The 12,900-nt window shown below is 40.3% G+C and overlaps 1 protein-coding gene across 1 annotated transcript in view; it reads left to right on the top strand.

The window, feature by feature from the left end:
• The window catches only part of LOC121325639 (dynamin-binding protein-like), a 40,494-nt gene that overhangs the window by 6,937 nt on the left and 20,657 nt on the right, over positions 1 to 12,900 (top strand). The window contains exons 2-4 of the mRNA XM_041268464.1: positions 4,111 to 4,269; positions 4,481 to 4,603; positions 5,661 to 7,748. Coding sequence (XP_041124398.1) covers positions 4,125 to 4,269; positions 4,481 to 4,603; positions 5,661 to 7,748 — 2,356 coding nt within the window. The 5' untranslated portion in view covers positions 4,111 to 4,124. The remainder of the gene's footprint in view (positions 1 to 4,110; positions 4,270 to 4,480; positions 4,604 to 5,660; positions 7,749 to 12,900) is intronic.

The following is a 12,900-nucleotide window of genomic DNA, read 5'->3' as shown; positions in this document are numbered from 1 at the left end:
TAGTTTCAGGACTCTAGTGGTGCCACATTCTGGTATTGTAAAGATGGAGGTACAGTTGCTGCAACATCTTCCATTAAAACACCTAATTATAGGTAACTTGAAATGTATGATATACTTTTTAATAAGCTGTATATTCATTCCAGCTCCTAGCTACAGTAAGGAGTGCATGCTAACCTGAGCAAGTGCAGAATGTATTTAAGTTCTAATGTTCCCATCCCCTGGAGGAAACTGCCTAGGAGCCGTAGTGTAAGAGTGTAAGGGCCTGTCGTGGTCCAATGCAGGAAATAGAAATCTTACTGTGACAGACCTAGCTGTTCATGGGAAACTACAACCTCATCACTTCTGCAGGAAACCAAACCTGAGTATGGGGCAGTCTAAGGCAAAGAAATGTGCTGACAAGAAATGCACTTCCTCTTCAAACCGTGGAACTGTATGCCAAATGTTTAAGACTGTAGACTGTGCTGTGTGGGTTGTACAGTAAGCACTCTATGAAGAAATACAATACTTGCTGTTCGTGGAGCAGCTCTTTAACATACAGTAACAAGAGTGGGCAGACGAGATGGTGAAATACTCAGTAAAGGGCTTTGGTTACTTTTTGAACTTTTTGCATTCCTGCACATTGATAGTGAACAGACGCTTCTTTGTACCTTTCATTTCTCCTGTTCTTTTGGCAGCTGCTGGTAGCATTTGTTGCAGGAGGACTGGGTGAAACAGATGCAGCCTTCACCACAGATCACGCAAGGAGTTCATGAGGCTCTGTTTACTGAGCTGTCTCTCACAATCCTGTTACTTTCATCGGTGCAATGCCAAGCAGTGAGGTTTTCAGACGAGGCTGTGGAGTGATCATTCAGTCACAAGGGCTGTGTAATGACATTATCCTGGCCAAGAGGATGTGTTTCTGTATTGTTGGCTGTTCTGCTTAAATCTGCTTAAATAAAATCCAGTTTGGCAGAAGAGCAAAGCATATATATATATATTGTATGCGCACACACAGACAAATGTAAAACGTATTGTAAATGCAGTGCGTCAGAGGTCTTAAAGCTGTCGACTTTGTAAAGAGGGATTAGTGAGGTCTCTGCCTGGAGAGGGAGTCTATGTGGCTTTTTTTTTTTTTTTTTTTGCCTAAAACGAGAAAAGTGGTAGTATGTAAGAAACTTTAAATGAAACTGGATGAAGGAGGAGGGGCTCAGGGACAGCTGAGTTGCTCTAGTTTTGCTGCACTGCTTGCAAACATGATGCAGTGCTGTAAGGTATGTTTTCAACAGCCTTGTACTAAAACAGTTTGGGAATGCAGCATGTTTTTATTACAGTATCTGTCTTTTATTCTTTTCTAGTCTTTCTGTAAATGTGGTGGATATGAAGCTGCAATACAGGCCGTTTCTTTGTCTAGACATGTTTTCACAATCGCTCCTGGATTGTACCGGCTGCTTGGCATGATGAGGTAGTGCGTTGTTTAGTTTTTTTAAACAGTAAACGCCCTCTTGATTCACTTCATGCCATGATCTTGCTGTGGTTAAAGTTCATATGTTACCTATTTCACATTACAGTCTGATTTATATTTTATTAAACTACACTATAGTAGTTTTCTAAAAATATATATGTCCTTTATACTGTAAGAAATGTACAATCATAAAGCTTGTTTTGAGTGCTTCCACCAAAAAGCCCTGATTTCGACTTTTGACGTGTGTGACGGCACTAGAGGGAAATGCGAACCATAAACATGCATGCATCTGTCTATGGCATGAACGAAACGATCATACGTACAGACCTGTTTCGCGATGGTTAACAAATAGCCAAAAAAAGTACTGTATTCCGTGAAAAGTAAAATCAACAAGTTCGTCACAATGCAGTGATCACGGACACTAAAGCTTTTGTTTGTTGGTTTCTAGGAGCTACACGTTGTATTTTATATATAAATGACTCCTCTTACACTGAGCTTTGTAAGATCCTAGATACTACACTACTGTATATATTTAAAAATAATACCTTAAACTAAATTATATGTTTGGCTTTTTAACTGTCCCTGGGATGCAGCTTTATTGAACAATCAGTCACTGCCCAGTCCGAGATCTCCCTGGGAGATATTGAAAAACAACCAACAGTGTTGAGAGTCTTGTACTGTAACCATGCCTGGTTTGGAAACTCTGGCTTTCTTGAGGTTTTTTTTAAAAAACAAACAGAAAAAACATGTTCATGTTTTATAGTTGAACAGCATTACCACAAGCCAATGAGGTCAGGCTTCTACACAGTTGTCAATCTAAATTGGAACATGCTCCACAGTGTCAATGAGGCTGGGTGATGAGTACAGTAGCATCTTTCACAATGGTGTACATTGTTTACATTGCAGATCTTTTCAGCTAAACTTCTAAAGTAGTGGCGTAGTACTTGTGAGAATTGTTATTGGTGTGCATGCATGCATGTATGTATTTATTGATTTATTTATTTTTAAAATTTTAAAGTTCTAAATAATTCTGGATGGATGTTTTGTTGTTTTCTCACCCAACCTGCTTTTGAAGCTTATTTCAACAAAACCAATTCCTTACCTTATTTGAAGATCTTTTTTTTTTTTTTCCAGTCCAGGTGCCCAAACAAGCAACCATTTGAAGTTCTGACCTCCACTGATAAAAATGCAAACTTGTAACTAATTAGCACAGTGTTATTATTGGCTTAGTTTGAATTTAGTGCATTGTAAATCTGACACATATGTCTCTTTAGTATGTGCCCCTTGTTTTGCAGTCTGATAATTTGTGAGATTGAGTGTGGTGAGTTAGTGAAGGGTCCTTACTCTTAGTGTGTGAAATGTGCTGTCAACATGGCCTAATCAGATTGTGAAATAACAAAGCATCACTATATAAACAGTGGTGGCCAGATGTTTTTGGTGTTGTAGCCATTATCACTGTAGGGTCTGTGTGTGTGCGTGTGTGCTGGTACAGTAAATCCACAGCTGCTATGTCCCATAATCATTTCCCCTTTTTTTGTACGTAGTTTTTCTGTAAGGACACCGTATTCTCTCCCCTGACCTGCTTTCCACTATAGCCCTTTGTACTGTGATCCACAAGGGCTGGCTCTTGCTTCTTGCAGAAAAGGGGATTAGGGATTCAGGCTCTGGAAAGCTGAATCAGCAGCGGCCTCAGGAAACCTGTAATAAGCAGACTGGGCTCAGTTTCTGCCCTTCCTTTATGAAACTCTTACAAAGAATCTAAAAGCAGCACATAGAGAACACCAGCTGAACTGTTTTCAGGACACAGTTCAGAACAAACATCACACCTGTAGCATCTGTCCAGTCTGGATTGACCACATTCGAATCACAAACCTGACACTGATACCTGGAGCCTCAGTGACTGACAGCAAAGTCAAGCAAACTATTAAACAGGATCACTGAGAAACAAGCCACCTATTGATCTCGGAGTGCTTTCTGTTAGCTTCCAAGTCGTTGTCTCCAGGTACTGTAGAAGAAACATCAGTAGCTTGATTCTAGCAGCCGTGTATACTTTATCTCTTTAAAATTCCTATTTAATATTTGTTTTTCAAAGGACAGTACATAAAATCTGAAGTTCTCTATTAACCAGCGATTCCTTCAAAGAGGGTCTGTTCCTAGTGCTTTAAATAACGCCCTCTTTGTCATTTTTACGAGATTTATCTAGATTTTCTGAACAATTTATTTTGGCTCTCTCTCCCATTTCCTTCCTTTCACTGAACCAACACCCCTTTTGTGAGCTCTGTCGTGACAGCCTTTCTGTTTTCAATTAAAAACCATTCATGACAGTAAATGTGCATACAAAACAAAAAAACAAACTAACGAGTTAACAGCTTTTATAAGAAACAGGATTACTCTTAAAGTATTTATTTTCACAAAATTATGCAAGAAAGAAACAATCAGAATAGTATTATATTGATTCCATATTTTTGCTATTTGAATAGAATATTTTTTGTATTTATTTTTTTCCAAGCTCGTTGTGACACCTACTGGAAAGCAGGGGTAGTGCACATGCTCAGTATTTTATACAGTACTGCCGTATTTTATTCAGGCATTAGGAATAAAGACTCCTTTTGCATTTGCTAGCTGTTAGTTATTGAAGATGTTTTCTTTGGATCCCTGTGTTTGTCCAGCAGTCTGGTTTGTGATGGAGTCGGGGACCGTGGTGCGCGCTCTGTTCCAGTTCCGCCCCAGCGTCTGCGAGGAGCTGCCACTCTTCCCCGGTGATGTCATCGAAGTGCTCGGAGTGGTGGATGATTTCTGGCTGCTTGGAAGCAAAGGCGGAGTCACAGGTACTTCACCGATCAATGCATCCAACTTCAATTAACAGACAGATCGACTTGTTTTAGTTTTTTAACAAATTAGTTTTTGGAAAAATGTTGAAAAAACAAAACAAAAGTTGAGTGCTGTCTGAAAAGAAATGTGTGTTTTGAATGAAGTGTAAGCGAGTGCCTCCAGGTCTCATTGAAAGGTTCCTCGGTGGGGTTGTGTTCTTTTTCCCAGGGCAGTTTCCCAGCACGTTCGTGGAGGCCGTTACCATTCCCAGCACAAAACAGGGCGAGAAACTCTACGTCTGCATCAGTGACTTCAATGCACTAGATGTTGGCAATCTTCCCATTAAAACAGGTGAAATCCTTTCAAATCCCTTTGAGACGTGACTTCTGATTTTCAAGTGGGCCCTGGATTGTAAACACAGTATGCTGCTGGCAAAGTTTCGTATCGTATGTGATACACCCAATGACCATTACGGGGTTAAAGACTGCATCCCTATTCATTTACCCTACTGCTCTGCACATTTATATATGTTGCTGCTCTTTTTTCCAGTGTAGCTTAACTAACAAAGACAATGCGTTTGCATGTAGGGTGGGCTGCTTCACTTTGTAGGTTCCACAGCTCATTGTTTTATATTGCATTTGGACCGGTTGCACAACAGACAATACAGTTCAGTTATTCATCCAGAACTTCAAACACTCCGTTATAACAGAAGTTTTAGAATGAAACTTCAGACTAGAAAGAAATGTAATATCTCTGTCAACCACCAGATGTCTCACTTTGACTGTGGAGGTTTTAGTTCCATTCTGCAGTATGCACTGGATGTTGTTTGTAACCCTTTGAGTAATAGTTTTGAAATGTATTGATTTTTTTGAAAAGGATGGTGTTGTTTGGTCTGTTTTTCTACAGTTTATCCAATTAAATGCATATACAGATTTGTCAGTGCTGGTTCTACACCTGATATTTATACATCATGCCATTTATTCCTTGGCCTCTCTCAAGCCAGATTGTCACATTGTGTCCACGGGAGGCAAGGTTTAAACCACCACTTGTGACCTAAGGTGGATTTGAGCATGTTAAGAGCATATTGTCTGAGCTTTAACCCAAAATACCCCCCCCCCCCCCGTGCATCTGTCAGTTAATCATTTCCACAAGCCGCCATTGTTTATTGTTTTGCGCGATGTACTTTTTATATGTTTGAGCCAAAAAAGGTAATGCCAGAGAGAGAGTAATTAGTTTGCATAGACATTATGCTTCAAGTGAAGCCACAAATCTCATCAGCGTTTTCCTTCAACGTTTTTTAAATCTAAAGCAGCAGCAGCAGCAGCACAGCCACTTTTACCCATGTGTTTAAAGGTGCCTTCTTGTTTTTAGTTTATTTGTTTATTTTGTGTTTTGTATTTTTTTGCAGGTGATGTGGTAGTTGTTGATGGTTCTGTGGACAGTAATTGGCTGAAAGGGAGAAGCAGCTGGGGGTCCAAGGGGATATTCCCTTTATCCTGTGTCAGAGAGCTTCATCTCTCCTCCAGGTCCCGCAAAATGTCCAAGAGGTCCGTATCGGAGCTCCCGAGTTACGCCTTGGGCCAAGCCAGAGCCTTGCTGGGCCTGTCCGCTCAGTTAGAGGAAGAACTGGACTTTGTTGAAGGGGATATCATAACAATAATTGGAATTCCTGAACCAGGCTGGTTCGAGGGAGAACTTGAGGGGAGGAGAGGGATATTTCCAGAGGGATTCGTGGAGCTTTTGGGTCCTTTGCAAGTTGCGGAGGACCGAGCATGCCAAGATGACTATGACAACTACAGCGAAAGCGATGTGACCACTGAAGTATCACTGGGCCCAGAGGAAGGTGCAGGAGTTTATGGAGTGGCTCTCTATCACTTTAAGTCCATGGAACCAGAGGAATTGGATTTTGATGTAGGAGATAGAATACAGATAGTCCGCACTTTGGAAGACGGCTGGTTGGAAGGCAAGGTCAATGGCCGTAGAGGAATATTTCCCCATAGGTTTGTAAAGATTGAAGTAGGAGACATAGAGCAGGGACATGGAGAACCCAGCAGCAGAAACAAAGGTGATTATGAAATGTATTATAACAATAATAATGTGTATCACTGGAGCGGGCAGGAAGAGCATACCCATTTACGAGATGTGGATTTCTTCAATGGACAGCCTGCCCATGATACCAGTACTGTCATGGCAAAACCAAAACCTGTATCCTCTAGCTCAAAAGCGGGTCATGAATTTCGTGGAAACCAGACACAAAGCAGTTCTGAGATTAGTGGTATAGATAAGGGTGCTTTGGGCACAAAATACAGTAGAGAAGAAACTGCCACTGACAGTTACAAAGAAAACTCAAGAACAAGTCTGATTAGTCTTGTCTCTTCAAAACCTGTACTTCCTCCCAGACCAAGTCTCCATTCTTTAAGTAATAGATTGTACTGCAATGTATCAGATGTCTCAACAGGCCACACAGCTGACAATACTGACACAGAGGTTCCGCCAACACCAGCTACCAGAACACTAAGCTTAGCAACAAACAATGGAAGCAGAGATTCAAAGGCTGAGATGCACAGTTTGCATTGCAGTTGGTCTAAAGACTGTGAACACCCCTCAGATGGAAAGAATACAGTTTTCCAAGATTTGGCCAGTTTGGTTGAGCATCCAAAACAGAAGAAGAAACCTCGTTTCGCCAGTGTGGGTGATGATGATCTGTTACCTTGCAGAGGAAGCCACGATCCGACAGCAGGTTCAGGAAAAACAGAATCCAATGGCTTACCCGGATCGATAACTTTGGATAGCTTTGCAAATTCAGCAGCAGACTTGGATTCAAAACTCTCAGAACAGCTTGCCCAATTTGAAAAAAGTTTACCAGGTGCTATACACAAGGAAATATCCAGGCATTTTTCCATCCTGGACTACAGCAGTGAAAATGATATCATGCGGGGTTCCCCCAACTCCCTGGATCAGCAGGAAGCCACTTCTTCATTGGAGAGAAGAAAAGCATTGAGACCTCCACCTCCCAGACCTCGCATTCTCAAATCCGCGGTGGCACAAGCAGCTGCAGCCGATTCAGAGGATGAGCCGCGTGCTCCTGGTGAAAGTGGACCTTCTCGGTCTTCCTTCTCCTTCAAACCATCCAGGCCAGCACCTCTGCCTCCGCAGCTAACGTCCAGGAGGGATGCTGCATCTCCAAAGCCACCACAGCAAACGAACGTTTACCAGAACACTGGTTGTGACAACAGAGACGCTTTTTCGGAGAATGAAGAGCTTCAGAATCAATGCGAGCATGGCCTCGTGGAGACTGAGCAGGATCACTATTCACTGCTCCTCAGGCTGCAGGAGGTGGAAAGAGACATTGAGATCTACACCAAGACCACGGATGAGCTCAGACTGATGCTTGATGAGCAGGATGATGAAACCATCAAAGCACAAACTCTGGAGAACCTGGGGTTTTGTGCCTATAACATTGAAACACTTACCAAGGAGCTGCAGCAGCTGAGAGGTGAGTTTAGAATTTTTGTATTTGTTAGACTTCAAAGTCTTTGTTAATTTATTTTGATTATTAATTGTGTTTCAGACAAAAATGTGCGAAGGACAATTTGGAGTAAAAAAAAAAAAATTAGGAACCTGTATCAGAAAGTGAACACATTTGATTGCATAGATGTTAATGCATGTTTACACTTGTATTTAGATTTTGCATATGCAAATCTGAAAGCCTAGTTAACCAATAAACAAAAAAACGAAATGTACATACACCAATTATTGGAAGGCTATATTTAAAATCCCCTATAACAACAAGCAAAATTAATTTTCATCTTAAAGGTTCGGCACTCCTCTCACAAACATTTCTAGTATTCCTGTGAGAATGAAACTTCCAGCCCATATCTGGCCTGCCTGGGATCAGTCTTTCAACACAGATACAGACTGGTCTGAGAAGAAACAGACAAGTTAACTGATTGCCCACAGAAGCCAGGCTGTACCAGCTGGTTTCCATCTCCAACAACCTGTGCGATAGCAGTGAAACCAAAGCCAGATCCGGCAGTTCAAAATGGGTTGCCTCGAAATCCTCTGTTATACTCGTGAGCTGTTTTTTTTTTTTTTTTCATTCTTGTTGTTTTATAGTAATAATTGAAAGATAGTTCACCATAGTGTGGTTTCACCAACCTCGTGACTTTTTTGTTTAGTCTTCAAATGTTATTTAGGCGGATTTTATAATATTAATAGCACTTTCCCTATTATGAATCTGGCCACATCTATAAACAGCACAACAGAAAATACATTCCAAAAGGTCAGGCTGGGATCATATATTGAGATGCAACGTGAAAAACATACCAGGCTAAGAAGTTTCTTTCATTTTACTTGGATAGTGAAGTTTGTACTTGCTATAAGACTGTACAGGTAAGGAGCAGGACACATAATGATTAGGTCCTGGGTGCAGATCTAGTGCAAACCGTGGACTGCAATGATTTCCAGCAAACCTGCGGCTTCAAGACCCCTGCTTGTTCCCCAGTCTGTTTATAGCACATTAATATGCTGTTGCAGGCTGAGCAAGCAAAGGTCTTCAAATAAATCAACTACAACTTTTAATTATGATAAACTGAATGTGTAATGCCACTTAGGATGTCTGTGTAAGTTTCAGTGCATTGATTACACAAACGTTTGAGCTTGCACGTTAAAAATGTGCTCGGAATGCATCCCTCGTTCTCAATATTGTTCACATCTACATGTAGCTCAGATCTTGCATTCCGTAGAGTTGAAACTGTGCAGATGGTTCCACTTGCCTATGCCTGTGGCTGCTTCCAGTTGAATGTTTTTGAGTTCTAAAACGTAATCTTTTCTTCTCAAGTATTATTTAAATATATAAACATGCCTTGTAAGAAGCGAAAGATTTCTCCGGCAAGATATCCAGCCTGGTTTTGGATCGCCCTGGTGCGTCCAGTTTGCCGCGTCTCATCATCTTTCTCCAGAGTTTGGATTAGGCAGGTCACAGGTAGGAAATTCAAAGAACCTGATTTAAATCCCCTCTGCTGTTGGATGAGCGACAGTAGGATACATTGTGTCCTGAATAGAAGTTTACAATTGAGTTGAATACAGAGTCATGCTTTGCTTCTTGTACAATTACGCTTGAACAAGTGACACTTATTTTGAAGTGCTACCATAACTCCAGGGGGCCAGATAACAATAACGCTTGCTGTTGACTTTAGTTGTAATGTCTCTCACAGTAAAATAATGCAGGGAGTGGTCAATATCATCTGGTTTTACTGGATTCTTATTTGCAGCGTTTTGTTGTGAAATATTGTACAGTATGTTAAAATGTGTTAATGATACATGAGGGTACAGTATGCTGCTTGAAATCTTGGGTTGTGTCCTAATGAGTGAGCATTTTTATGTAAATACTTTTCAAATCAGAACTAAAAACTCTGTGTGATTTCTGCCTTTATTATTTATCAGTTCTGTTTTTGCTGTCTTTAACAACATTAAACATTTCATCATGAGCTAGTCAGCAATATTTAAAGGATCACTGAAGAATTAATATAGAAACATCCCTTAATTAGTATAGCATTCGCTTAAGGTGAAGTGGAAAGTCTTCTGGCGGTTCTAGGAAATCCGATTACAGTGTTTGCAAACAGCACCCAGTGTTAGTGTTATTCAAACAAAAATTGTTGTGTTTACTTTAACAGACACACAAAGCTGGGCACACACAACCTCCTTGGTCCACAACTCCAGATCTGGGGCTGCATTGTGCCACTCCTTGTGCATGCATTTTAAAACCAGCAGGTGTTTCGATGGTTTGGAGTGCCATTTTGACTCTTAATTTTGGAGCAGGTCTGGAATAGAGAAGCGAGAGCCGTGATCACAGCGACTGAATAAGGATGTATTTTCAGGAACTGCTTGCCCAGACTTGATGGAAAGTTCTTTGTCTGAGCAATTTGCTACAAGACGTTATTACACAAAATGCAAACCTTTTTCAATGCATTTACTGTAATTATTTTAACTAGAAAGTTCCTGCTCTCGAGGGAGGGAGGGAGGGAGGGAGGGAGGGGGGGGGGGGGGGGTGAGCAGGTTTATACGTCAGGGGTTTGAAACTGTGTGATGAAATGCCTGGGCGTTCCAGGTGGCACTTGAATTGTCCTTCAAGGATACAAGACCACTCCTCTGTGACTAACAAGGGTGGAAATGTGCACCAGACTCTAAATGCATCTCAACAACAACCTCCTCTAGAATTAAAGGCCCCCAGGTACAAATATGTTAACCTGTGTATGTGAGTTGTGTGTAAACATCTCAACAAAGGTTTGAGCTATTCCCCCCCCCCCTTCCCCAAGACCATTGTAACCCTAAGGGCTGAAAACCTTTTTGGTCATGTATCATACACTTCCTTCAGTTACAGTCTTGAATGTATCATTTGATACAGAGAATATATAATCTATCAACATACCATGTGAAATAATAATAAATAGTAAAAGGATGTCTGTTCTTCAAAAATGTAGTACTACAGGCACAAAACAATTACATCCCTAAAGTAGACAAATCTAAATGTAAAACTAAATTGCCAAAATGGTTTAATAGATCAATTAAAAAATATATTCAGCGAAAAGAAGGCACTTTACAGAGCTTTAAAAAAGGACCAAAAAGAAAGTACGCAGAAAGAGTACACAGAACTGCAAACGCAAGTCAAAAAGGAAGTTAGAAAGGCCAAGAGAGAAATAGAAATGAACATTGCCAAGGGGGCTAAAACCAATTCCAAAATGTTTTTCCAATATTACAACAGCAAGAGAACATTCAAAGAGGAGGTTAAATGTCTAAGAGATACAAATGGCAAAATCATAGATGAAGAAAAAAAAAATAGCAAATATATTAAATGATTACTTTTCACAAGTTTTTACAAAGGAGGATAAAGACAACATGCCCCACATGTCAACCAGTTCCTATCCAGTTTTAAATAACTTTAGCGTAACCGAGGCAAAAGCGTTAAAGGGACTAGGAGCTCTTAAAATAAACAAATCCCCTGGGCCGGATGAGATCGTCCTAATAGTACTCAAAGAAATGGAAGAAATTATTTACAAACCGCTAACCAAGATCATGCAACAGTCTCTTGACCCAGGGGTTGTACCGACAGACTGAAAAATTGCAAATGTAATACCGATCCACAAAAAGGGAAACAAAACTGAACCAGGTAACTACAGACCAGTAAGCCTGACTTCTATTATATGCAAACTTATGGAAACTATAATAAGATCCAAAATGGAAAATTACCTATATGGTAACAGTATCCAGTCAACATGGTTTTAGGAAAGGGAGATTTTTTTTGAGGATGCAACATCAATAATGGATAATTGCAAAGCATATGACATGGTTTATGTAGATTTCCAGAAAGCTTTTGACAGAGTCCCACATAAAAGATTAATTCTAAAACTGAACGCGGTAGGGATTCAAGGAAACACATGTACATGGATTAGGGAGTGGTTAACATGTAGAAAACAGAAAGTACTGATTAGAGGAGAAACCTCAGAATGGAGTGGGGTAACCAGTGGAGTACCACAGGGATCAGTATTAGGTCCTCTGCTATTTCTAATCTACATTAATGATTTAGATTCTGGTATAGTAAGCAAACTTGTTAAATTCGCAGACGACACAAAAATAGGAGTGGCAAACACTGTTGCAGCAGCAAAGGTCATTCAAAATTATCTAGACAAGATTCAGAACTGGGCAGACACATGGCAAATGACATTTAATAGAGAAAAGTGTAAGGTACTGCACGCAGGAAATAAAAATGTGCATTATAAATATCATATGGGAGATACTGAAATTAAAGAAGGACTGTGAAAAAGATCTAGGAGTTTTTGTTGACTCAGAAATGTCTTCATCTAGACAATGTGGGGAAGCTATTAAAAAAAAAAGGCCAACAAGATACTCGGATACGTTGTGAAAAGTGTTGAATTTAAATTGAGAAGTAATGTTAAAACTTTACAATGCATTAGTAAGACCTTATCTAGAATACTGTGTTCAGTTCTGGTCAACTTGCTATAAAAAAGATATTGCTGCTCTAGAAAGTGTGCAAAGAAGAGTGACCAGAATTATTCCAGGTTTAAAAGGCATGTCATATGCAGACAGGCTAAAAGAATTGAATCTGTTCAGTCTTGAACAAAGAAGAATACACGGCGACCTATTTCAAGCATTAAAAATTCTAAAAGGTATTGACAATGTCGACCTAAGGGGCTTTTTCGACCTGAAAGAAGAAACTAGGACCAGGGGTCACAAATGGAGATTAGACAAAGGGGCATTCAGAACAGAAAATAGAAGGCACTTTTTTACACAGAGAATCGTGAGGGTCTGGAATCAACTCCCCAGTAATGTTGTTGAAGCTGACACCCTGGGATCCTTCAAGAAGCTGCTTGATGAGATTCTGGGATCAATAAGCTACTAACAACTAAATGAGCAAGATGGGCTGAATGGCCTCCTCTCGTTTGTAAACTTTCTTATGTTCTTATAACTTCTTTCTTCTGCAAATTGTATCAGGATTCGTAGCTTGGAGGGTTTAGGTACCCTTACATATCCTGACTAGGCTGCTGTAGCCCCTCCAGTGGGACTCTCCATTGACTGAAAATCTGAACTAGATAAAACCATTGACTGAGAATAGGGGCTAGGTAACAACG

Source organism: Polyodon spathula, chromosome 13, assembly GCF_017654505.1.
Source record: "Polyodon spathula isolate WHYD16114869_AA chromosome 13, ASM1765450v1, whole genome shotgun sequence".
Classification (NCBI taxonomy): Eukaryota; Metazoa; Chordata; class Actinopteri; order Acipenseriformes; family Polyodontidae; genus Polyodon; species Polyodon spathula.
Note: the sequence above shows the minus strand (reverse complement) of the source record. Positions and strands in the feature narration are given on the sequence as shown.